The sequence below is a fragment of the Rana temporaria genome, chromosome 1, assembly GCF_905171775.1.
Source record: "Rana temporaria chromosome 1, aRanTem1.1, whole genome shotgun sequence".
NCBI lineage: Eukaryota > Metazoa > Chordata > Amphibia > Anura > Ranidae > Rana > Rana temporaria.
In genome coordinates, this window is record NC_053489.1 from 293,564,039 (window position 1) to 293,590,640 (window position 26,602).

The 26,602-nt window shown below is 44.0% G+C and overlaps 1 protein-coding gene across 4 annotated transcripts in view; it reads left to right on the top strand.

Moving 5' to 3' along the window:
• The first annotated feature begins 647 nt into the window (after positions 1 to 647).
• Positions 648 to 26,602, top strand: part of RCL1 (RNA terminal phosphate cyclase like 1) — a 53,838-nt gene continuing 27,883 nt past the window's right edge. For 2 of the 4 annotated variants that reach the window (XM_040357437.1, XM_040357426.1), the window contains exons 1-2: positions 649 to 892; positions 12,772 to 12,843. In XM_040357437.1, coding sequence (XP_040213371.1) covers positions 757 to 892; positions 12,772 to 12,843 — 208 coding nt within the window. In that variant the 5' untranslated portion in view covers positions 649 to 756. Of the gene's footprint in view, positions 893 to 12,771; positions 12,844 to 21,964; positions 22,127 to 26,602 lie in introns of those variants that run through there. The other 2 variants (XM_040357446.1, XM_040357455.1) reach the window with 2 other exon arrangements.

The window sequence follows — 26,602 nt, forward strand, 5'->3', positions numbered from 1 at the left end:
AGTACTCGCCCAAATGCTCAGTATCGGGACAACCCTAATATGTATACATGTTTTTTGTTCAAAATAGGAAAAAAAAAGGGGGTGGAAGTTGGACTATATAGACCAAACATGGAGTCTATATAAAATCATAATGTATATTTAAAAAAATAAAAAAAAATCCTATGATATATACGATATATATATATATATATATATTTAAAAAGATACGCTTGTTCCGACGTCCATACTTTGCATGGGCTGCGCCACCTAGAGACCAGCTTTATCTTTACGCCGGCGTATGTCTTCCGTAAACGGCGTAACTAATTGCGACGGGCGTACGTACGTTCGTGAATCGGCGTATCTTGCTCATTTGCATATTTGACGCGGAAAACAACGGAAGCGCCACCTAGCGGCCAGCGTAAATATGCACCCTAAGATAAGACTTACGGCGCTCGTATCTTAGCCTAATTTAAGCGTATCTGGCCGGCGTAACTCTCTCTGAATCTAGCTAAAAATCTTTACAGCCCGAGACTCTTCTCAGAACCAGCCGTAGCCTAGTCAGTGAATCAGTCCTTTTCTCCAATTTCCAAGGTTGTTAATAAAGTTTGTTTAAGAAGAAAAAAAAGGCGTGTGTGTTTGCAGTGTTTTCATCCACCCTGTTCACATGACCCCTGACCCGAGGCTTTGAGCGTTCCATACGACTTCCCGTTCCAAACCACGTGTGCTGGCTGTGTGCTCTCTGGCAGTCTATCCGGGCGGAGGTTGTGTGAGGGCGGCATGGCGAGCCAGGGGCACTGCATTCGCTTCGAGGGCTGCAATTTCTTCCGGCAGCGCCTGCTGCTGTCCACCCTGAGCGGGAGGCCGGTGAAGATCCAGAGGATCCGGGAGAAGGATGAGAGTCCCGGGCTTAGGGGTAAGGACGATGATTACCGAGCCTTGTGCTTCTTTTCATGTGCGCTGCAAAATGTCTGGCGGCTTCCCATCTCTTCTCTCTGGACTGTCCTACATTACAGCATGGGGATCTCTAAGTGTCACTAGCTGGTGTATGGCTGCCATTGTGGGAGAAGGTATGGGCTGCCCCAGTGCCACCTTCATACTTGCATCATGAAAGACATGGCCATCCATACCTCACATTTACACAGCTCTGTCAGCTACATCATGCCATTTACAATCAGGGCGACCAGAGGACAGTGCTAGAGCTGCTGTCTTGCTATCCTAAAAGGCCCTCCATATGGTATCCCATGCATGCCATGGTGCTTTGTGGCCACAGAAAATATTAAACAACATGTTGCGATCAACGGGCGACACCATTGTCAACGTGGCCCATTCAAGTGCAAGGGGCCTCACGGCAACTGCAGTGGGTTGATATTTTCAGGGTTATAACGAGCGGTGGGAAGGTGATCTATCACCACCTCATCTGCCAAACACCTCTAAAAAGCAATCCACCATGGATCTTTTTTCAGAGGGAAGCAATGGCTGGCACACAAGTGAGCCCTTAAAGTGGTTGTAAGGGAAGAAACTTTTTTTTTTAAATTATATAATATAATGTGCATTAAAGTTTGCCGCCTCCCCTCTGCTGCCACATTTGGCACCTTTTGGGGGGAGCGGATATCGGTTTTTGATAGGTACCCTCTCCCACTTCTGGGGGACTTTGCTGCAGCAAAGTCCTTTTGGAAGTTCGGCTCCCTTCCCGCCAAGACATTCACAAAGCACCCCCCATACTTACCTGAGCCCCATCTTGATCCAGCAATGTTGCACGAGAGACTTGGCTGGCCGGGACTCTCCTTCCTTATTGGCTGAGACAGCAGCGAAGCGCCATTGGCTCCTGCTGCTGTCAGTCAAAGTTGATGCACCAATGAAAAGAGTGAGGGGGCCAGGCCACAGCTCCGTCTCTAAATGGACAAAGAAAGCTGCTTGCTGGGGGGGGAGGGAGGAGAGCAGAAGAGGGACCCAAGAGGAGGAGGATCTAGGCTGCTCTGTGCAAAATAACTACACAGAGCAGGTAAATATAGACATGTTTGTTATTTCTAACCAAAAAAAAACTTTAGTATCAAGTGGTTGTAAAGGCTGAAGATAAAAGAAAAACTTCAGTGTGCTGCTCCCCACAGTCCCCCCAATTATTTGCCCAATCCAGTGATGTGCACAAGAGCAGCAGCTCTCCCTCCTCATTGGCTGAGACATGGCAGTGGGAGCCATTGGCTCCCGTTGTTGGTCACAGCCATAGAGGATGGAGTGGGTGTCGGCCGCCGAGCCACGCTGCGTGCGCGTGTGTCAGACACACACAGGCAGCTTGCGAGAGAGCACGCACAAGTGCCCCTACACTTCCTATAGGGGCAGGGCAGACGGGCCAGCAGTGCCGACAGGTGACCCGAGAAATGGAGGATCAGGGCTACTAACCTTTACAAACACTTTAAAGCAGGGGAGAACAAACTGCAGTCCTCCACTTGTTGCAGAACTACAAGTCCCATCGTGCCTCTGGGAGTCATGCTTGCAACCGTCGGTCCTGCAATGCCTCATGTGAAATGTTCCTCAACAACTGGAGGCCTGCAGTTTGCCCACCACTACCTCAAAGTGGTTGTAAACATTAGACATGACATATGAACAAAGCACATCCCTCTATAGTGTGTACTTGTCTCAATTCAGAGCACCAATTGTCATTTCTGTCTGCTGCTCCTTTTCTCTATCGACATGAGTCACTTCTGACAAGTTTTCCTGACACCAAGAGAGAAAAAGTGACAGAGGAGGGATCTCCAGCTAATAGACAGCCTCAGCTCTGTTCCTGTGTGCTGTGTGAAGGGGGGTGTGTCTCTTCTCACCAATCGGCTCTGAGAGCTCTCCTCACTGAGCTCTGCAGAGTGTAACCTCAGCTCTCTGCCCCCTTTTTTTCCGATAGCCCAGACAAGCTTTATAAATTCTTGACTTTGAATGCATGACCAGAAAACCGCAGATACATGAGCCCTGGCTCTCTGCTGCCCCATTGTTTTGCTGCTCTGTCACAACCAGGAAGGGGGGCAGGGCTGTGCCCTGCTTTGTGTGTCTTGTAGAGACACACAGTGGGATTTGAGAGCGAGCACATAAGGGGCTTGCTGGGGGGCCTATCGGCAGGGGGGGACAGCCAGAAGTGCCGGCAGGGGACCCAAGAAGAGGAGGAAAACTTTTACACGCAGCAGGTAATTATGACATGTTTTATTTCTCACTGTATCTTCTGCTGGGTTCTCCACAGCATACATGATAAATGCAATAACGTACTTTAAATTGGACAATGCTGAAATAGACTGCTATTTTAGCTAGTGATATACTCCTGTTGTTTCCCATAGTAGTTCCATCAGAAAGGCCTTGTCCTCTTTAAAGGAATATTTTTTATTTGTATCCTGAAGCCTAATTTTGCTGGTGCCAATGTTGCTCATTAGGAGGTCTTCTTTCTGTGTGTATGTTGGCTATTTCATCAATTTTTCTGATGGATGAAAGTGGCCTTTGCAGGCTTATAACAATGTAAACCTTTCAGCAGCAGGTTACAGTTCAGGTTCTTCCTTTCTTGGTGTTGGTTTCCTTACAGGGTGGTGAAATAAAGATGGTCAGTGGCTAGAAATGGAAAATGACTATCTCAGTGGTTTACCTTGGGAGAGGAGAAATCTGTAACTTCAGGAGGGTTTCCCAGGTCAAACACATCGGCCATACATGGGTCAAAATTCAGCCGGTTAAGCAGGGACTGGCCAAATTGGTATGGGCACCCACTCAAGTCGATCGACTTATGTGGAACCAGTCTGGTGGGTTTTTCCCAAATAAGTGCCTCTGGTTATAGCCGGCAACACTAATTGTGTTCTGCTGGCAGGGAAGACTTCCCACACTCCCTGCTGTCAGAATACAATAGTGCTGTAGGCGGGATCAACTGTGTTGATGGGGGAATCAAGATTCTTTCCACTCATGTTGGAAGGGAAGAAAATTGCGTAATGCATGGTCTACCTAATGCTAGGAGTGCCTGCACAGGACATGAACTGATGCCGATATGAGTGTTTATACCATGTCTTTTCTGCAAACATCTTCAAGTTCTAACCTAACAGAGTTATCTTGCCAAGGGCTAGTCTCAATAGCGTTGGTTTGAGGTGCCTCTGGGATCACTGAGAGCTCAATGACTGGTGCATTAAACCAGGGTTTCACAAATTTTGCTTGGAATCTAGGAGCCAGCTAAAAAAGTTAGGAGCCAGAAAACGCGCCCCTGTCCTGACGAGCTCGCGCGCAGAAGCGAACACATACATGAGTAGCGCCTGCATATGTAAACGGTATTCAAACCACACATGTGAGGTATTGCCGCGATAGACCTCCTCTGTAACTCAAAACATGCAACCTGTAGAATTTTTTAAACGTCGCCTATGGAGATTTTAAAGGGTAAAAGTTTGTCGGCATTCCACGAGCAGATGCAATTTTGAAGCGTGACATGTTGGGTATCAATTTACTCGGCGTAACATTATCTTTAACAATTTAAAAAAAAAATTGGGATATCTTTACTGCTGTCTTATTTTTTAATTAAAAAAAAGTGTTTTTTCCCCCCAAAAAAGTGCACTTGTAAGACCGCTGCGCAAATACGGCATGACAGAAAGTATTGCGACGATCGCCATTTTATTCTCTAGGGTGTTAAAATAAAAAATATATATAATGTTTCGGGGTTCTAATTAGAGGGAAGGAGATGGCAGTAAAAACAGTGAAAAATTACACATTAGAACTGTTGTTTTACTTGTAATGCCAACGGCCACCACCAGATAGCGCCAGGTCACAGAAGGAAGCTTGGGACATCGCAAAGCCGCGGCCTCAATTACCGGCCGTCGGGGGCCTGCCACGGGGCGCACGGAGATGCAGGATCCTGTGCCTCCGTGCGCGCTTGATCGCGTGACGGCCGGTAATTGAGGCCGCGGCCTTGTAGGCCGCAAATCCGGGGCCTTAATCACTGGCGGGCGCCAGACGCCAGGTCACAATTTCTTGCCGCAATTGCGACCTGGCGCCCGGATTTTGTCGAGCCCTGCATTAAACACCTGACTCCAGGTTTTAGAGAAGTTTAGTTTGTTTGGACCAAGCTGTCTCCCCTCCTCCGCCAATCCAGAAAGCTTTGTATTATGAAAATACAAAGCTCCCTGTGAATGGCTGAGCAGCGCTCAGCCCGACTTGATTTGGTCCCTGGAGCGGGATGGAGAGTTCCCATCCTGATGCTGGAAACACAGCTCTGTATGTAGCTAAGGGTACATACAGTTTATACAGCACAACAAACCGCTGCATCTCTTAATGGTAATTGGACCATCTTGGTTGAAACAAACTATTTTTAACCTGAAGTAAGACTTTAACATGCAGGTTTTGCATCCCCCATAGACTTGTATAGGAATGCAAAACCCATTTGAAGCGATCAAAAGCTTGTCAGCGCACAGCCATGGTTAATAGCAGATGTTCAGTAATCACTCACAAGATAATTACTGGATACCTGTCTTGACAAACCCAGGTCTTCAGGTTAGTGTTTATTGTGGCAGCGCCTCCACAACTGTTGTATTCTATACATATGAATGTAGTCGGGCATTGATTATTAATTTCATATAGCTCAAATCAGAACTGTAGGTCCTCTGCTTCTGTGTAAATATACATTTCATTTGGAGACAAGGGGCAGAACGAAGGCATGTAGAGGACACAAAAAAGTGAGAGGATGGCAGGCAAATGGATAAAATATTTGTGGGTGTAGGTATCTCTTACTTCTCCATCTTTTATTATGAAGGTCCGTTGGATTTCCTCAGAGCAAGTCTCAAAACATGTTGGGCATGATAATCTTCATGCAAGAAACTTCTATTTACCTCTTATTTTGGGCATGACTCTCAAACATTTCATTTCTATGTAAGATATTTATAGTATCTCACAAAAGTGAGTACACCGCTCACATGTTTGTAAATATTTTATCTTTTCATGTGACAACACTGAAGATTGCTACATTGCTACAATGTACAGTTTTTATAACAGTGTAAATTTGCCGTACCCTCAAAATAATGCAACACAGTCATTAATGTCTAAACTGCTGGCAACAAAAGTGAGTACACCCCTAAGTGTCAATATTTTGTGGCCACAATTATTTTCCAGCACTGCCTTAACCCTCTTGGGCATGAAGTTCACCAGAGCTTCACAGGTTGTCACTGGATTGCTCTTCCACTCCTCCTTGATGACATCACAGAGCTGGTGGATGTTGGAGACATTGCACTCTTCTACCTTCTGTTTGAGGATACCCTACAGATGCTCAATAGGGTTTAGGTCTGGAGATATGCTTGGCCAGTCGATTACCTTTACACTTGGCTTCTTTAGCAAGGCAGTGGTCGTCTTGGAGGTGTGTTTGGGGTCGTTATGTTGGAATACTGCCCTGCGGCCCACTCGTAGAAGGGAGGGTATCATGCTCTGCTTCAGTATGTCACAGTACATTAGGGGTGCAACGGATCGTCACCGATCCGTGATCCGAACGGGTCACCCTGTTCGGATCGGCACACCCCGCGATCCGCGGAGCGCTCCGGAGCCTAGGCCTAGGAAAGTCCCCGGCTTCGGCCTAGCTCCGGAGCGGCGGCCATCTTGCTCCACCCAGTCTGCTTGCCAGAGCCCAGCGTGACACGCCTCCCCGGGGAGGCATGTCACGCTGTGCACTGGGCTCTGACAAGCAGACTTGGACAGGGAATGTCAGTGAAGCACTGGTGTGAGAGGAGGGGGGGGGAAGAGCACAGTAGCAATTAACAGAGGTGGATTAAAGCAAGTGAGGCTGTTTGGACAGGACTTGCTGTAAAAACATCAAGATTGTACTTTTAACAAGATTATTTACTACTGCATGTTATTTCCCCCCCAGTTCTGACAATAACTATAATATGTATATATATATATATATATATGTGTGTGTGTGTGTGTGTGTGTGTATATATATATATATATATATATATATATATATATATATATATATATATATATATATATATATATATATATATATATATATATATATATATATATATATATATATATATATATATATATATATATATATATATATATATATATATATATATATATATATATATATATATATATATATATATATATATATATATATAAATTTTTTTTTTTTTGGACCGATAAAAACTGACTTTTTTTATTTTTTTTGCTGATCCGAAAATGATCCGATCCGTGAGTTTTTTGATCCGTTGCACCCCTACAGTACATGTTGACATTTATGGCTCCCTCAATGAACTGTAGCTCCCCAGTGCCAGCAGCACTTATGCAGCTCCAGACCATGACACTCCCACCACCATACTTGACTGTAGGCAAGACACACTTGTCTTTGTACTCCTCACCTGGTTGCCGCCACACACGCTTGACACCATATGAACCCACAATGTGCATTAGATTGGCAACAATGAGACAACCTCCAAAACGGGAATGATTTTACAGGTGGAGGTCACTGACATTTTTTTTTTTTTTTTTGCCCTACTCGATCTTTTCTGACTTTTTTTTTTTCACTAGTTTTGCATTTGGCTAGGGTCAGTGTCACTACTGGTAGCACAAGGCAATACCTGGACTCTATAGAGGTTAAATGGGCTGTCCAACTCCTCCAGGATGGCACATCAATATGTGCCATTGCCAGAAGGTTTGCTATGTCTCCCAGCACCGTCTTAAGAACATGGAGGAGATTCCAGGAGATGGGTAAGTTACTCTAGGAGAGCTAGACAGGGCCGTAGACTGTCCTTGACCCACCAGCAGGATCGGTATCTGCTCCTTTGTGCAAGGAGGAACAGGATGAGCCCTGCCAGAGCCCTACAAAATGACCTAAAGCAGGCCACTGGTGTAAATGTCGGACCAAACAATCAGAAACCAACTTCATGAGGGTGGCCTGAAGGCCCGACATTCTCTAGTGGCCCCTGTGCTCGCTGATCAGCATCGTGGAGCTTGATTGGCATTTGCCATTGAACACCAGAATTGGCACGTCTGCCACTGGCACCCTATGCTCCCAACAGATGAGAGCAGGTTCACCCTGAGCATGTGACAGACATGAAAAGATCTTGAGAAGCCGTGGAGAATGTTATGCGGCCTGTAACATCGTTGAGCAAGACCAGTTTGGTGATGGGCCACTAATGGTTTGGTAAGGCATATCCATGGAATGATGCACAGACCTCCAGGCTAGACAATGGCACCCTGACTGCCATTAGGCATCGGGATGAAATCCTTGGTCCCATTGTCGGACCCTACGCGGGTGCAGTGGGTCCTGGTGCACGACAATGTCCAGCCTCTTGTGGCGAGAGTATGCAGACAGTTTCTGGAAGATGAAGGTATTGATACCATTAAATGGCCCCCACACTCGCCTGACCTAAATCCAATAGAACACCCTTGGGACATTGTTTCACTCCATCTGATGCCACCAGGTTGCACCACAGTCTGTTCAGGAGCTCAGTGATGCTCTGGTCCAGATCTGTGAGGAAATACCCCAGGCCACCATCTGTCTTCTCATTAGGCGCATGCCCTGACACGTCCATCAAATGATGTGGAATCTTTTCGTTCATAACACATTACCCAATCCATAGAAGTATAGATATCCAGCATGAGATTTTTCCCCATTGAGATTTGATGTGTTTTCAAATTGTTCCTTCAAATTTTTTTATTTATTTTTTTTTGCCACCCAGGCCAATTCTGACTTTTTTTTTCCCCTACATGTAAAAATCGTAATTTTTTTTTTTTTCCGCTAGAAAAAAGAACCCCCCAAACATTATTATTTTTTTATTATTTTTTGGCAAAGACCCTAGAGAATACATTGGCGGTTGTTGCAAATTTTTATCTTACGGTATTTGCGCAGCAATTTTTTTAAAGTTTTTTTTTATTTTTATTTTTTTTGGGAAAAAACAGTTTTGCGCTTAAAAAAACAACAAAACGGTAAAGTTTTAAGTTGGCCCAATGTTTTTGCATATTGTGAAAGATGAAGTTACGCCGAGTAAATAGATACCTAACTTGTCGCTTTTCAAAATTGCACACGCTCGTGGAATGGCGCCAAACTTCAGTACTTAAAAATCTCCATAGGCGACGCTTTAATTTTTTTTACTGGTAACATGTTTTTAGTTGTAAAGGAGGTCTAGGCCCAAAATTATTGCTCTCGCTCTAACGTTCACGGCGATACCTTGCATGTATGGTTTTAACACCGTTTTCCTATGTGGGTGGGACTTGCGTATTCTTCTGCGTGTGAGTACACGGGGACAGGGGCGCTTTAAAAAAAAACATTTTAGTTTTTGTTTGACACTTCTTAAAAAATGTGATCACTTTTATTTCTATTACAAGGGATGTAAACATCCCTTGTAATAGGAATAAGCATGACAGGTCCTCTTTACAGTGAGATATGGGGTCAATAAGACCCCACTTCTCACCTCGGCTGGGAAGCCTGAAATCATTAAAAAAAAAAAAAAAAAAAAAAAAAAAAGATCCTGGCTTCCCAGCCGAGGTGGCGTCGATCATAGAGACTCCGACCATCTGGTCTGCCGGAAATCTCTATGGTCAACATCCGGGGCCGGCGAATCCGCTCACTGACTCGCGATCACAGCAGTGAGTCGTTAGAAGCACCGGAGGGTGGGGATGACACATCCCCTCTCGCCTCCCGTAAGAATGATCAAGTGGTGCAACAGCAGCTATGATCGTTCTTATGGTGTAGAGAATCGCCGGCTCTAAAAGACGATATCTGAATGATGCCTTTGGGTGCAGGCATCATTCAGATATCCCCGCTCAAAGTCCAGGACGTCATATGACGACCGGCGGGCGAGGACTGGTTAAAGGGGTGAGTGTATATATTCTCCATCTATAGATTTATTTGAGCTTTGATTTTGTTCTTTATGTGGGGTATGTGACTTTTTGGCCTGTGACAATTGAATTTATTGCTCTTCTTTTAAACAGTGATGTTCCAGTATACTTTTTAACCATTTCAGCCCGGAAGGATTAATGACCAGGCCATTTTTTCGAATTACGGCACTGCGTTATTTTAACTGACAATTGCGGGGGGTCATGCAACACTGTACCCCCAAAAAAATTGATCTCTTCCTCCCCCCCCCCCCCCTCCACAAGTAGAGCTTTCTTTTGGTGGTATTTGATCACTCTGTGGTTTTTATTTTGTGGGCTATAAACAAAAAAATGGGTATGTACAATCTTGCGCCACAGAACCAAAGTATAAAAAGACCGTGAGGGTCAAATATATAATAAATGTAAATTCTTAAATTGATGCTAATCAAAGTGATAAATAAAATAAAGCTGCTCCCCAAAAAATTCAGGAACCTGAAGATAATGTGCGATGAGTGAGGGTAGGGGGCGCTAAAAAACTAAATTGTAAATATACCTGGATGAATAAATCAAACAATTAAAGTCTGTGTTATTTCCATAAAGTGCTCAAACAAATGTCCAAAGTGAAAAAAATGCAAAATAAATGTGCAGTGAAGAAAATATGCTGTGCATAAAAAACAATTCCTATCTGGAATAAAGTTGCGTGAGTAGTTCACACAAGTAGTTCACCCGAGTAGTTTTTTTGCCACGTCGGGTGAACTTCTTGTGTTCTGGTGAAGGCTTCACTTTTGAAATGTTACTACTTCACGCAACTTTATTCCAGATAGGAATTGTTTTTTATGCACAGCATATTTTCTTCACTGCACATTTATTTTGGATTTTTTTCACTCTTCTGAACTATGCATGGACTTTTAAGTACAATACTTTGGACATTTGTTTGAGCACTTTATGGAAATAACACAGACTTTAATTGTTTGATTTATTCATCCAGGTATATTTCCAATTTTAGTTTTTTAGCACCCCCTACCCTCACTCATCGCTTATAAACAAAAAAAGCCCGACCAATTTTTTTAATTTTTTTTTTTTATTTTTTTATTTTTTTACTAGTAATGGGGGATCAGATTTTTAGCGGGATTGCGTCTGGCAAATCTGACTCAGTGACACCTTTTGGGGACCAGTGACACTAATTCAGTGATCGGTGCTAAAAAAAAAAAGTTTTTACTGTATAAATGACACTGGCAGGGAAGGGGTTATCGGGGGCAATCAAGGGGTTACATGTGTTCCCTGTTGGTGCTTTCTTACTGTGTGAAGGGGTGGGGGTGCTGACAGGAACAGAGATTGCTGTTCCTAATCACTAGGAACAGCAGATGTTCTCCATGTTTTCCCTGTTCTGCCTCTTTGTGAAGCGTTCGCAGGTGGCCGGCGGACATCAGGGCCTACTGGGGCACGCACATTAGCTCCTCCTCCATGCAGCGCTCGCCCATACTATTGCATGAAACGACATACAGGTTGGTTGTTTAGCACAATAGAGCCGCCCTGCTGCGGTCTATATGTGGTAGGCAGTCTTTAAGTGGTTAAAATAGTTGTCTATTTTGGTGCCTTTAAAATCCCTTCCACTCATATTGTTTTTCAAAGGGGGGTTGATTTACTAAAACCGGAGAGTGCATAATCCGGTGTAGCTGTGAATGGTAGCCAATCGGTTTCTAACTTTCAGTTTGTACAATTAAGCTTTGACAGAAAAAAACATGGAAGCTGATTGCAAAACCCGGTGCATCTCTGCATAGAAACCAATCTCCAATTTTAGTAAATCAAACCTTTTTCTAGTTTTGACCCTCAGGGAGCTGGTACTGATTCCAGGAGGGGGTGGCTGTGGTAATTGCCTTGGATAGGCAGGACTACTAGGCGTAGGGGAAGGACAGAACTTCGGGGACCTGGTTGATATTAGATGGTGATGGGACCAGTTAATTGGAGGTTTGCTGTGGGCTTCACTGGGGTTTATATATTTTTTTGCTATTGGCTGTAGATTCTGCCCACTGTCTGCTGGTAATCGCAAAAGCAGAGTGGACTTGATGGGAGACTAGTACCTCAGTTTCCTCATCGGGCTCCACCCACTGTCTGCACTGGTTTCCAGGAGCCTGGTAAATGTGAAGCAGACGGTGTCCGTAATGACCATTGATGGTTGAGGTGGGTAGTGGCAGCAAACATGCCACTGTGCTACATAGTGTGTGCTGATAAGTGTTTGTTTGTCGCTGTATGCCAAGCTAGAGTTGGTCTAAACTTCTTTTTTGAAAGTGATGGTAACACAGGTAAAAGGAAATAAAAATTCACTGCAAGGCAATGTCATATTGTGCTAGTATGCATCACTGCGTCACGCTGTCACCACAGAGGGCTTCCGTCTGGGTTTGTGGCCTCTGGCTACATGAGTGGCCGGGGTCACGATGAAGTCACTCCCATGCATGTGTCTGGGAGCCACCGTTAACGGCATTGGCTGTAAAGCTTTGGCATGGTATGCCAGACCTTCAGATCGCATGCTCCAATGATGTCACCAGCTGCATGCTCTCTGAATAACTTTTACAGTGTACGTTTAGAAGATATTCACAGTACCTACAGGTAAGCCTTATTACAGGCTTATATGTAGGTAAAAGATGAAAAAGTGTGTTTACTACCACTTTAATACAGTGCATCTATACTGCCAAAGGGGCACTATTAGGAACTACCTGAATCTGTCACATGTTTGGATAAAGCTACCAAAACTGGGGCAGGGGTTTTGTGAATCGTGGCACAGGCTTTTTTTAAAGGCCCATGCCACCAGAAAAATGACACGGATGCTTTATTGAATTGCCACCAATATGTTGTACTATTTATACAGTTCCTGGATAACAATATTATGGTGGTCGGAATCTTGTTTTGTGTATTGGTAAATGTGATCTAAACTTTCCTGCAGCTTTATATATTAATGTGTTTTTTTTTTTTTTTTTGTAGATTTTGAAGCAAGCTTTATTAGACTAATGGACAAGGTGACCAATGGTACAAGGATAGAGATCAATGAAACTGGTAAGTGCCTGTTTGGTGTAAGTGACATTTAGTTTTTGTTATTTCTGAGACAAGTTTGTATTCTACATTCTGATCCCACCCCAATTTGTTCTTCCAAATGGCTTATGCAGGAGTAACCACACCCAGAATTCCTATTTCTCAGTGCTTGTTATTGTGCCAGCGGAAGTACTAACATTCCCTTTACAGATCTGGCGTAACAGTCTGTTTTCTCTTTGTTTTGTGTCTCCATGTGATAGGCATACTATGTAATGACCTAAAATGACACCAAGATTGATTAATTGTGCAGATTTGTGAAGTAGTTTAGTCCAACTCCAACTGTTGAGATTTCCCTTCACTTTGTCTGATTGAAAGATAGACAAAGGCATATAATGTGATGCCAATTCTAGGGATACCAGCAGAAAAATGGTTTGCAGTACAGAAAAAAGTGTTAGAACCTTTGGTTATGTTTTTATTCCCGTCTGTGTGCCTTTTTGTACTGGTGACCGCCATTTGCCTCAGTTCTTGTAGGGGTGTCATTCAGATACATATTGAGGGAAAATCTTTGCAATAAAGTTAGATAGCATTATTAACTTGATAGGGGTTCTAATCCTTTCCTATATGCAGAGCTCTGGCTGGAGTTGGGCTACTCCATACAGTCATCCACGGAAGGAAAAATAAGCCTTTCAGTACATCTGGGACCACACCTGGGATGTTGTGTATAACTGCCAATAAATGTGCCTTCTATGGCTAAAAGGCTTAAAGGATAAGTTCACTAAAAAAATAAAAAGTATAGGCGCAATGTTTTTTTGCAGGTAAGATTTTTTTTTTTTTGGAACATGCAAAGCACTGAACCAGCGAGCCCATACATCCCGCACAGGCAAGCAGATACACTGACAGGAAGAATCCATGAATTACCACAGTGCTCCACAGCTCTGTGGTATTTCATTGAGAACTACAAACAGACAGCCCCCCAAAGAATGTCCGGGCTTGTAGATCAAATGACACAGCCGTGCTGCTTTCAAAAAGTGACAGCTTGTACAGGCAACGTCTCCCCATACTGTGGTTGCAACATTGGGAACTTGTTGCACGTTCCACCCTAAAAATGTGTGGGACATGTAACCTGTTACCAAAGGTGAACTTATCCTTTAATTTCAGGGGTTAAAATGGTTTTCTATGCCATATCTTTCAATTACAGGAGCCAACCACTGCAGCTACTCCAAGTGACCGTAAACTACACACATCAACATAGTTAGATCAGGTAGGGCTTGCCAATGGTGCTTTGTATGTGCATTTCCATTTTTCTCAAGCATTGTGTTGTCCCACTAAATGAAAGCTGAAATGAGTCACTGCCCTCAGTGCAAAAACAATCCACATAATATTTTGCTTCATTTGACTGCTGGAAATGGTAGTTTTCAGATGCACAATGTTTCTTGGATAAAACATAGTGTGAGCCTGTACTATGCTTCTCTAGACTGGCATGCTTTAACCACCTCCCGCCACTGTATAGACAATTGACAGGCACAAGGTGGCTCTCTTATTCTAGAGTGCGACGACGTATGATGTCGTCCCACTCTCTGCGTGCTGTGTCCTTGGGACACAGCGCATCCCCGTTCTCAGTAAACGGCCCATGATGCAGCTCTTTACCCATGTGATCAGGTGTGTCCAATCACAGCTGATCACATGTAAACAAGGAAATTCCGGTTATCGGCTTTCCTCTCCTCACACTGACAGTGTGTGAGGAGAGCAGAGCCGATCAGTGGCATTTCTTCACGGGAGACCTGTACTGATAATCGGGGCACTGATCATCAGTGCTGCATATTGGTGCCGCCTCATCAGCGCACATCAGTAAAGGAGAAAAATAAAAAAAACATTTTTAGAGGCCCAATAGTGATTAAATGCCAAACCAAAAGAAAACTATTTGTCTAAAAAAAAAAAATGTATAATTTAATTTGGGTTCAGCGTTGCATAACCATGCAGTTGTCATTCAAAGTGCGACAGCGCTGAAAATTGGCCTGGGCAGGAAGGGAGTAAAAATGCCCTGTATTAATGTTCAAAATAATCAAATGTGCGAGTACGACTAACAAATTTACTTTTTTTCCCATGTTATATATTCAAAGCATTTATACGTCTGTACACTTAGGAATAGTTCTCACGGGCTCCTTCAACCAGCAACTGCTTTCCAAGCCTTTTATCTTTGAAAGCCAGGGTTAAGTGTGTGTGTGTATATGGAGATAGGAGGGTAAACCGTAAAGAAAACCCCTCTGGGCCTTCTAAATGCATTGTGTGCCATTTTAAGTTGCCTCATTATACATATCGTTAATTTAACCGCTTCCATACAGGGCTTTTATACACACATCCATACCAGGCCTATTCTGGCACTTCTCTCCTACATGTACAAATCATAATTTTTTTGCTAGAAAATTACGCAGAACCCCCAAACATTATATATGTTTTTTTAGCAGACACCCTAGGGAATAAAACGACGGTCATTGAAACGTTTTATCTTACACGGTATTTGCGCAATAATTTTTCAAACGCCTTTTTTTTTTTGGAAAAAAATTGTTTCATGAATAAAAAAAATAACAAAACAGTAAAGTTAGCCCAATTTTTTTGTAAAATATGAAAGATGATGTTACACCGAGTAAATAAATACCTAACATGTCACGCTTTAAAATTGCGCACACTCATGGAATGGCGCCAAACTTCGGTACTTAAAAATTTCCATAGGCAACGCTTTGAAATTTTTTACAGGTTACCAGTTTAGATTTACAGAGGAGAACTAGTGCTAGAATTGTTGCACGCACTCTAACCCACGCGGCGATACCTCACATATGTGGTTTAAACAGCGTTTACATATGTCGCCGGGACTTGCGTTCGCTTCTGCGCGCAAGCTACTGGGCACAGGGGCGTTAAAACATTTTTTTTTTATTTCTTTTTTTTTTTTTACATATTTATTTCTTTTTTTACACTTTTTTTTTTTTTTTTTAATTTTATTTTTTTTATCACTTTTATTCCTATTACAAGGAATGTAAACATCCCTTGTAATAGGAATGTGTGTGACAGGTACTCTTTATGGAGAGATGCGGGGTCAATAAGACCCCACATCTCTCCTCCAGGCTTACAAGCATGAAATCGGTGAAAAAAAATTCACCGATCTCATGATCAGTGTTGCTTAGCAGCCGCAATTGCGGCTTTGTTTACTTACGGGGACCCGGGCGTGACGTCATCACATCGCGCCCGGGTCCTCCGACGGTCATAGAGATGACTGGTGACCATCTGGTCACCAGTCATCTCTATGCTTCCTGCCAGCGTTGGACGATTCGTTCTCCGGGCCCCCGATGGCACAGGAGAGCCCCGAGAAGCACCGGATGGTGGCGGGAGGGGGGGTGTCCCCTCCCGCCACCTGTAAGAACGATCTAGCGGCTATGATCGTTCTTACGTCGTGCAGAATCGCCGGCAGAAGAGAAGGATATCTGAATGATGCCTCTAGCTGCAGGCATCATTCAGATATCCCCCCACAAAGCCCAGGACGTCATATGACGTCCACCCGGATCGTTTGAGGTCCTTTTGTGGACGTCCTTTTACAATGGGCTGGTATGGATGTGGTTAAATACAAACAGATTAAGACCTATTCATAATGCTGCAAGAAAAAAAGACAGAATCCGAAAGGAAAAGTCTGCACAAACTCTAAATTAAAAAGCGAAAAAATTAGAAAACAAAAGGTCATTTTGTGGTTGTATGGAAACAGAGGTTTCCTGATGCAATAAAGTGTCAGAGCACAGAGGATGGCAAACTATTTTTTTTTAAATATTGTACAGTTGCCACAAAAAGTATGTGAACCCTTTGGAATGATATGGATTTCTGCACAAATTGGTCATAAAATGTGATCTGATCTTCATCTAAGTCACACAAATAGACAATCACAGTATGCTTAAACTAATAACATGCAAAGAATTAAATGTTACCATGTTTTTATTGAACACACCATGTAAACATTTACAGTGCAGGTGGAAAAAGTATGGGAACCCCTAGACCAGGGATAAGCAATTAGCGGACCTCCAGCTGTTGCCAAACTACAAGTCCCATCATGCCTCTGCCTCTGGGAGTCATGCTTGATGCTGTCAGAGTCTCGCTATGCCTCATGGGACTTGTAGTTTGGCAACATCTGGAGGTCCGCTAATTGCTTATCCCTGCCCTAGACTAATGGCATCTCCAAGAGCTAATTAGAGTGAGGTTACAGCCAACTGGAGTCCAATCAATGGGATGAGATTGGAGGTGTTGGTTACAGCTGCCCTACCCTAAAAAAAACACACACACCAGTTCTGGGTTTGCTTTTCACAAGAAGCATTGCCTGATGTGAATGATGCCTCGCACAAAAGAGCTCTCAGAAGACCTACCATTAAGAATTGTTGACTTGCATAAAGCTGGAAAGGGTTATAAAAGTATATGCAAAAGCCTTGCTGTTCATCAGTCCACGGTAAGACAAATTGTCTATAAATGAAGAAAGTTCAGCACTGCTGCTTTTTCCCCCAAGGAGTGGCCGTCCTGTAAAGATGACTTCAAGAGCACAGCGCAGACTGCTCAATGAGGTGAAGAAGAATCCTAGAGTGTCAGCTAATGACTTACAAAAGTCTCTGGCATATGCTAACATCCCTGTTAGTGATTCTACAATGCGTAAAACACTAAACAAGAATGGGTTTCATGGCAGGATACCACAGAGGAGGCCACAGCTGTCCAAAAAAACACATTGCTGCACATTTACAGCTTGCACAAGAGCACCTAGATGTTCCACAGCAGTACTGGCAAAATATTCTGTGGACAGATGAAACCAAAGTTGAGTTGTTTGGAAGAAACGCACAACACTGTGGAGAAAAAAAGGCACACCAACATCAAAACCTCATCCCAACTGTGAAGTATGGTGGTGGGGGCATCATGGTTTGGGGCTGCTTTGCTGCATCAGGGCCTGGACGGATTGCGATTATCGAAGGAAACATGAATTCCCAAGTTTATGAAGACATTTTGCAGGAGAACTTAAGGCCATCTGTCCACTATCTGAAGCTCAACAGAAGATTGGTGTTGCAACAGGACTTCGACCCAAAGCATAGAAGTAAATCGGCAGAATGGCTTAAACAGAAGAAAATATGCCTTCTGGAGTGGCCCAGTCAGTCCTGACCTCAACCCGATTAAGATGCTGTGGCATGACCTCAAGAAAGCGATTCACACCAGACATCACAAGAATATTGCTGAACTGAAACAGTTCTGTAAAGAGGAATGGTCAAGAATTACTCCTGACCGTTGTGCACGTCTGATCTGCAACAACAGGAAACGTCTGGTTGAAGTTATTGCTGCCAAAGGAGGTTCAACCAGTTATTAAATCCAAGGGTTCACATACTTTTTCCACCTGCACGGTGAATGTTTACATGGTGTGTTCAATAAAAACATGGTAACATTTAATTTGCTTAACCACTGTTATTAGCTTAAACGCTTAAGGACTGCCTCCTGCACATTTACGTTGCCAGAATGGCACGGCTGGGCACAGACACGTACCTGTACATCACCTTTAAGTGCCCAGTCGTGGGCGCGCGCCCGCGACCCGGTGTCCCGCGATCGGTCACAGGAGCTGAAGAACGGGGAGAGGTGTGTGTGTGTGTGTGTGTGTGTGTGTGTGTGTGTGTGTGTGTGTGTGTGTGTGTGTGTGCGCGCACACACACCTTCCCCGCTCTTCACAGTGGCAATGTCACTGATCGTCTGTTCCCTGATATAGGGAAAGGCGATCAGCCCCGCCCCCCCTACAGTTAGAAACACAGATCCCCTACAGTGCCCCCTAGTAGTTAACTACTAAACTGCAATTGTCATTTTCACAGTAAACTGCATTTATATAGCAATTTTTGCTGTGAAAATGACAATGGTGCCAAAAATGTGTCAAAATTGTCCGATGTGTCCGCCATAATTCCGCAGTCACGAAAAAAATCGCTGATCGCCGCCATTGGTAGTAAAAACAAAAAAATATTAATAAAAATGCCATAAAACTATCCCCTATTTTGTAAACATTATAAATTTTGCGCAAACCAATTGTTAAACGCTTATTGCGATTTATTTATTTATTTTTACCAAAAATATGTACAAGAATATGTATCGGCTAAACAGAAAAAAAATAAAAAATGTATATCTTTTTTGGGGGGTATTTATTATAGTAAAAAAAAATTATATATATATATATATATATATATATATATATATATATATATATATATATATATATATATATATATATATATATATATATATATATATATATATATATATATATATATATATATATATATATATATATATTTTTTTTTCAAAATTGTCGCTCTATTTTTGTTTATAGCGCAAAAAAAATTAAAACCGCAGAGGTGATCAAATGCCACCAAAAGAAAGCTGGTGTTGAGTTTTAAAGGCATGGTTCACCTTTACCAGAAAGCTGCATGTGCTGATAAGAGATGTCTGTAGATACAGTAGGTGACCGCGATATTGTGTCAATCTCGCTCCCTTTCTCGGCGAGATTGACCACCTACGAGCCCCTTCGCGGGAGCCAGCGCCGAGCTGGCTTGCCGCGATGGAGACAAAGACGTCATAGAAGCGACGGGAGATCCGACTTGGATTCCCGCCAATTCTAGCTGCAGCGTTTGGCATGAATCCTGAGAGGGAGAACTCCCACGCCAAATTTTAAATAAAAAACCGACATGGGTCCCCCCCCCCCAGGAGCATACCAGGCCCTTAGGTCTGGTATGGGTTGTAAGGAGACCCCCCTGGCCGGCAAGGAAAGGAGTGGGGACGAGCGAGCGCCCCCCCCCCCCCCTGAGCACCCTGTCCCCATGTTAAGGACAGGGCCTCTTCCCGACAACCCTGGCCGTTGGTTGTCGGGGTCTGCGGGGGGGCTTATCGGAATCTGGAAGCCCCCTTAAATAAGGGGGCCCCAGATACCTGCCCCCCACCTTAAGTGAATGAATATGGAGTACATCGTACCCCTACCCATTCACCTGGAGGCAAAGTGTTAAAAAGTAAAACACACGGCACAGGGGTTTTAAAGTAATTTATTAGTCTGCTCCGGGGGCCCCCCCTGTCTTCTTTAGCTCTTTTAGCAGGGGGGGCGGCTTTTTCACCGCCGTCTGGTTCTCTTACAACCCATACCAGACCTAAGGGCCTGGTATGCTCCTGGGGGGGGAACCCATGTCGGTTTTTCATTTAAAATTTGGCGTGGGAGTTCTCCCTCTCAGGATTCATACCAAACGCCGAAGCTAGAATTGGCGGGAATCCAAGTCGGATCTCCCGTCGCTTCTATGACGCGCTCGCTGGAATGTGCTTTGTCTATTCCGGCGAGTGCGAGATGTCGGCACCCTGTCGCCGAGAATCGGCGCGATGCTGTCGTGCTGGAAACACATTCTCGGCAACAGGTACTGTAACACAAGCTGTGCAGCTTTGGCCAAAGTTGAACCATTCCCTTGCTAAGTGTAGGCAATTTACATACCTTATGAGGCCTGGCTGGGAAAACCCTTGCCATCACAGGAGTGAGCTCTTTCTGTGCTTAAACAACCACCCCCCCCCCCCCCCCCATTCAAAACATGCTTTCTCTCCCCTATAGCAGTAGGTTGGAGCTCCGTGTTCGAGAGCTCATAGCTAACTGGCGGGTTAGCCGTTTCTTTTAGTATTGCACTGTAGGGAGAGTCAGTCAGGCCTCAGGAAGAAACCTCCCTTTCCACTGCTCTTGTGTGTCATTTGTTCCCCATGATCAAGCTGCTTCTCAAGCTCCAATGTGCCATGGCATCCTGGCGTGGCGAGAGGCTGTAGATCACGCTCCCCCTGTGCCAATGTACAGTTCGGAGCTCTGGCAGTCTCAGTCTTGTATCTCTACAGGGCTGAGACCAGCAGAGCTCCGAACTGTTGTAGACTGGCACATGGGGAGTGTGATCTACATCCTCTCTCAACCAGCTTTCCATGTCACCCTGGTTGAGAGGCTGAGTTAGGTTTTACCAAAAAAACTGAGGACACTAGTTCTGGTGACCTGGGGTCCCCAAGGGATTCTCTTTGCAGGGATTTATTCTTGCTTCCTGTTTTGGCTATGGGGCAGGAAATTAAAATTAATCTCCCCAATGGAACACAGATTCCAAAAAATAAATTGACAGGTTAAAACTCATGTACTCTATCCAAAATAGGGTTACAGTTTTGACTATAGTTTTTTATAGTAAAAAATAAAATGATTTTCAGGAATTGTATTGGTCTTTTGTTTCCATTTTAATTTCAGCGGGCTTTCCGTTTATTGTCTTGCTTACATTTAGTTCAGCAGTTTTTGATATGCTAATTGGCAAGCATCCTGTAAAAATCGGAGAGATGTGGAATTTTGGTCAGTTCACACTTATTTGATGGAGGGATCATGTGTCGCACATGTATGGTACGGTCAGCGGTGTTCTGTGCATAGTGAGCCTAGTTTTTGGACTCTGAGCACTGTACCAGTGATTGCTACCAGTTCGTCATCTGTTTTGAGTGGCAATCCATTCCCTTGAACAAAGAAATTTGGCAGCGCATAGTCCTGTTTATTTAAAGAATATTCCAAGTATTCTTTGTCCATATTTGTTTTGCAGGCATCTTATTTAAACAGTGTTGGCAGAGGAGTGACGCTTTGTAATGGGGCAGGAACGAGTAGCAATATGAACCAATGTTGACTCTGAAAATCAGATGACATTTTATTAGGCTGACCGTTATTTCTGTGTATAGTTTAGAGCCTGTTTATTGGTAATGCTCCAGCAAAAAAATATTTAAATATATACACTTGCCTTGTAAAGTTGGTTTATAGATTTAAAGTGCATCTGTCAGAAATGTGAAACGTCCTGTTCACACATCTCTAATCTTCTCTGCTGAGGATGAAGGATCTGCTCAGGTGCTGCATTGTAAGATGTCACATTTCCCTTCATTCCCTGAAGTCATTTGAGTGCATGGTGGTAGGGAATAGTGTGCTGCTAAAGGTAGGACTGGTGGGTGTTTGTTTTTTCATTTATATGATAGGTTTGTGTTCATAAAAGTAGAGAGCCCTGAAAAGTGTTGACACTAAAATGTATCTCTAGTGGTTAAACTGTTTTGGCAGCACTAGGGAGCAAAGTACAATCACACCGCTAACATTTTTCGTGGGACTATTAAAAGCAAAAAAACATGTTTATCACGCCACTTGCGCAGGAGAGCAGCACACGGGATGAGTTTACAGTTTAATAATGGATAAAAGGAAGAGACACGCAGTGAACACTGTACCTACCAATGTGCAGCACAGGTTTGGCCCCTAGTTATTTAAGATTGTTGTGTCTTTTGCAACTGTTAAACTTTTTTTCTTGCTTTTCTAATGTCATATTTTCCTCATTCTTGCATTAATGGTAGTGTTCAGACAAGTTTCTGCAAGACTAAAGGAGATTTTGTTTTGTAGTGAAATGTTGCACAATCCAGCTTATGTATTGCCAGTTATCTATCCGTATAAAGAAACTAAAACTTTAAAATACCCTGGATCAGAAATAAAGCTTGATGAGAGATTGTTTAGTTCACTGGCATATGGGAAAATCTGGATTCCCTGTTCTGACTAGCTATGCATGACCCGATTTACACAAACTGTGACAGTACAAATCTTTTTATACCAGTTTCTTGAATTAAATGGCTTTTATTTTTTTTGCATGCATATTGAAGTGGATGTACATTGCATGTGCACTTATGATCCGTACAGTTTACTCATATTTACTTATAAGTAACATAACTTCATTTAACTGCAGAGCTTGTGTGTGTGTGTTTATATATCCATATGTTCATGCAACTTCTGTCAAAAAAATTATAAACCCTGCTTAGTAAAACTCCTCCAGCTGAATTTTTTTTTGTTTTGAAAGTGTTTCTAGAACGTATACATTTATCGATTTTTCTTATTTTTCTTCTATTGCATCTTTTTCAAAAACATCCAGTTCTCTTCATACGTTACTCTAATAACTCTAGATCCTTGACATGTTTTTAGCACTTGTGTATACATAACCCAAGTCCAAATTAGGATTATACCTCAGACAGGAGGCTCATATCTTATGCATTATCTATCTTTAATAATGCCCATAGCAGAAATACAGTAAACATTTATTGTAACTTAAAAGAAAAAATTCAAAGAACTACCCTTCCCAGCAGCCCCTGGGCCAGCGTAGCCCCTCCCAGACCGTAGCCTATATAAGGGACTGTCTGAGGTAACCTATTCCTCTTTCTTTCTGCTCATGGCAGAGCACACAAGATAAGTATTTCATGTACCTTTATTATTTACAGGATAGGTATTTCATGTACCTTTATTATTTACAGGATAGGTATTTCATGTACCTTTATTATTTACAGGATAGGTACTTCTTGTATCTTTATTATTTACAAGATAGGTGTTTCATGTACCTTTATTGTTTGATTGTATATATGGTCTCTGATACCGAGTGCCCCGGTGTCAGGTGATTTTGTTCAGTCTTGACTGATATGTTTGAGGTATTGTGGAACATGGGGAGTTTCCCTGGAATTCCTCCCTGATACCGAATGCCCCGGTGTCAGGTATTTTGTCGGAATGGATTGTTCTGTAGTTTTGGAAGATGTGGAATACTGGGGGTTCTCCCTGCTATCCCCCGTTTCTGCGCTTTATTTCTGTCTGCCTGACACCGGAGCGGTGTCAGGCAGATATGTTTGAGAGGCCACGTTTGTTTGTTTCCAATTCTTTGATTCTTTGCTCGGGTTTTTTCCCTTTCTTTGACGCCGGAGCACTGCGGCGTCCGTGCGGGATCCGCGCTGTTTTTCATTCGCTCCCTCGGCAGGCGCCATGACTGGGCAACTGTCCCCCCACGCTCCCCTTCGCGCGCTCAGGTGGGGGGCGGGGTCTCCGCCGCGGCCGCTTCTCTCCTCCTCTCCTCTCTTTCGATACCTCTCTCGGTATCGAGAGCGAGACGGGGGAGAACGGTTCTCATCGACCGTTCGGTTCCTCACAACCTCGGGCCAATAAGAACTCCAGAGGCCGTAGTCTCGCGAGACTTCGCCTCTGGAGTTAGAATCTCGTCAGGCTCCCCTCACACCGCAGGATGTCCTTCCCAGCGGTGTCGTAGCTAGGAACCTGCTGCTGTTTCACCATGCTTTCAACCACTAGATGGCAGTACATCTTTTCAGATATATATATATATATATATATATATATATATATAAATATATTTATTTCATTCCAATGAATCAATATCTAATAAATAAATAAATAAATAAATAAATAAATAAATTAAATAATTTAAATAACCGAATCTACAATAAATAATTCAATATATACTCAAATTATATTTCTGGGGAATTTATTCCCTAGAACATATACCTTATTTATCCTAATAAATAAATAATCAATATGTAGATAGATCAATAAATCAAATAAAGAAATAGCATGTTTATCTACGGGGAATTTATTCCCTACAACATACTCCTAATAAATAATGTATTAAATAACTATCTAAGGATTGAATGAATAAATACATTTATTATTAATGATATTATTATTAATATATATTATTACTTATAATATATAACTAAATCCATTATTCAATTTTACAAATAATAAATTATAGATGGATTATACAAATTATATATTCATTATATAAATAAATTATACAAATATGTATAAAAAATTGTATTGAATTGTACAAAGATTCTACAATTTAATGAATATCATGGCATTGTTCATGCCGGTACCCCGGATAGGGTGGACACAGTCCTAGGAGGCCAAATCTCAACAGTGTTACACAGTTGCCAAAACTGATCGGTAGACCAATCTTTACGACCATGGCATCGGTTACCCCGGCCTGCACACCATATGCCTGGACCATCCGGCAACGGTCTACCGCCCCTGAGAAGGGCTGGGCGTTCCAAAACGCTGCCACGTTTCTGTGGCCCTTGACTCCCCGACAGGGGAAGTAAATAATATGTCCCAGGCAGTACCCTACCCGGACTGCCGACCCACTGCCCTCCCAGACTCCGACCGACCCCCGAGCCTCGGGGAGATGCACATGCAGAGGCAGCGATCCGTTAGACGGACTAAGCCAGACCCATTCGTGGACTCTTCCAGAGTTGTCCGCGGAGTCTGAGGCGGCTAACACCTTGAGTCTGAGGTTGTAGATGATGAGAATGATGATGAGTGTTAGGGCAGTGGGCACATGGCGCTCTATGACGACGCCAACCCTGTTCCCAGGGTGACACTATGGATTCTCGTAGAGAGCCATTATAGATCCGGGGGCGATATGCCATCCACACTCCGATGACTGGGCACCTCTGCCCAAAGTGATCCAATATATCACATAATGGACCCGGAGATCGGTCGAAAAACTCACCGAATCATTTTCAGGGCGTAACCCCCTTCCTTTACCATTTATGGCTGTGCACACTCCCGAGGTGAACCCCATACCCTGGGGGTATCCCACCATACACGGGAAATCCCCCAAGCTGGGAATAGAGAGGTCCTTCGGATCATACAGACCAGGGCCTTGGATCTTTGGGACCTATCACCATCATCCCACACCTTAGTGAGCAGGCCACGCCGCTGAACAGCCGACTGACCTGTCCCAAATCGGGGCTGGGCCCAACGGGCGGTCGCCTCCTGGGATGCGTGGACACTACGGGTCCGACTGGACACCGCCGCTCGAATCTTAACGTGGCTTGTTCCCCAGCTGTCTCACCTAGCCGAATCAGACCCCGGTCCGACCACCGAGGGCAGGCTAGTCGGGATCACGCTGATTAAGATATTCCAAGACGGCAGGGCTCTATTCCATCCCGGATGAGACCAAACGTCATCAAAGTCTAACACGGTACAGTGCCGGTCTATCAGGATTATAGGACCGGAGATGGACCTAGCCCCTCTTTCCTCGGTCTTCAGACCTGAACACCGCCCTAATAGACAACGAATTGCAGGGCCTCTGGTTCACCCAAGCGATAGTGGAGGCGGACCCGCTCTCCCCGGGTTTCCCCAACAACGTCTTCCTGGTCAGGAAAGGAGGGCGGTTATCGCCCGGTAGTAACTTGAGAAATCTCTCGTAATTACTGTATACAGTGACGACATTCTGCGACACAAAGGGTGAGGTTGATTATCTACTTGGACGACCTACTCTTAATGGCTCGTACCCCTCGCCTGGCGAACGAACACGCCTCCGGGACAGTTCCCCATAGATCACGGGGAATCTCTCCTCTCCCCATCTCAGGAGGTAGAGTTTTAGGGTTCTTGGTGGACACCAACCTAGTGATCCTTCGGCTACCCATGACCACTTGGCCGCCATCTGCACGAGGTCAGTATCGTGCTGGGCTAACGACGGGTATCCTTACGCGGACTGGCTCGCCTGGTCGGCCTGTTTCCGGCGTTAATCCAGGCCATTTGTCCAGCTTCTTTTCACTATCGAGACCTTCAGAGTCTCAGTCCCTACGTCTTTGCCAGGGGCTTCACTGTGCAGACGTCGTCACTCTGGACACGGAAGCCATAATTGAACTACGGTGGTGGCTACGTCAGGTCGACAGACGGCACGGCAGGTCCACCTGCAACTCCACGACGGATTCATCTTGGAATAGGTTGCCAACCACCTCGGTTGGGGTACTCGATGCGGTCCCTTGTCCACAGGAGGGGCGTGGCCCACAGCGGAGTCTCTGCTGCACGTTCACACGTGGAAATCCTGACGACCGTCTTGCCATCAGGACTCTAATGCCACACACGTCCACCTACGGTGTGTTCTTGCGTATG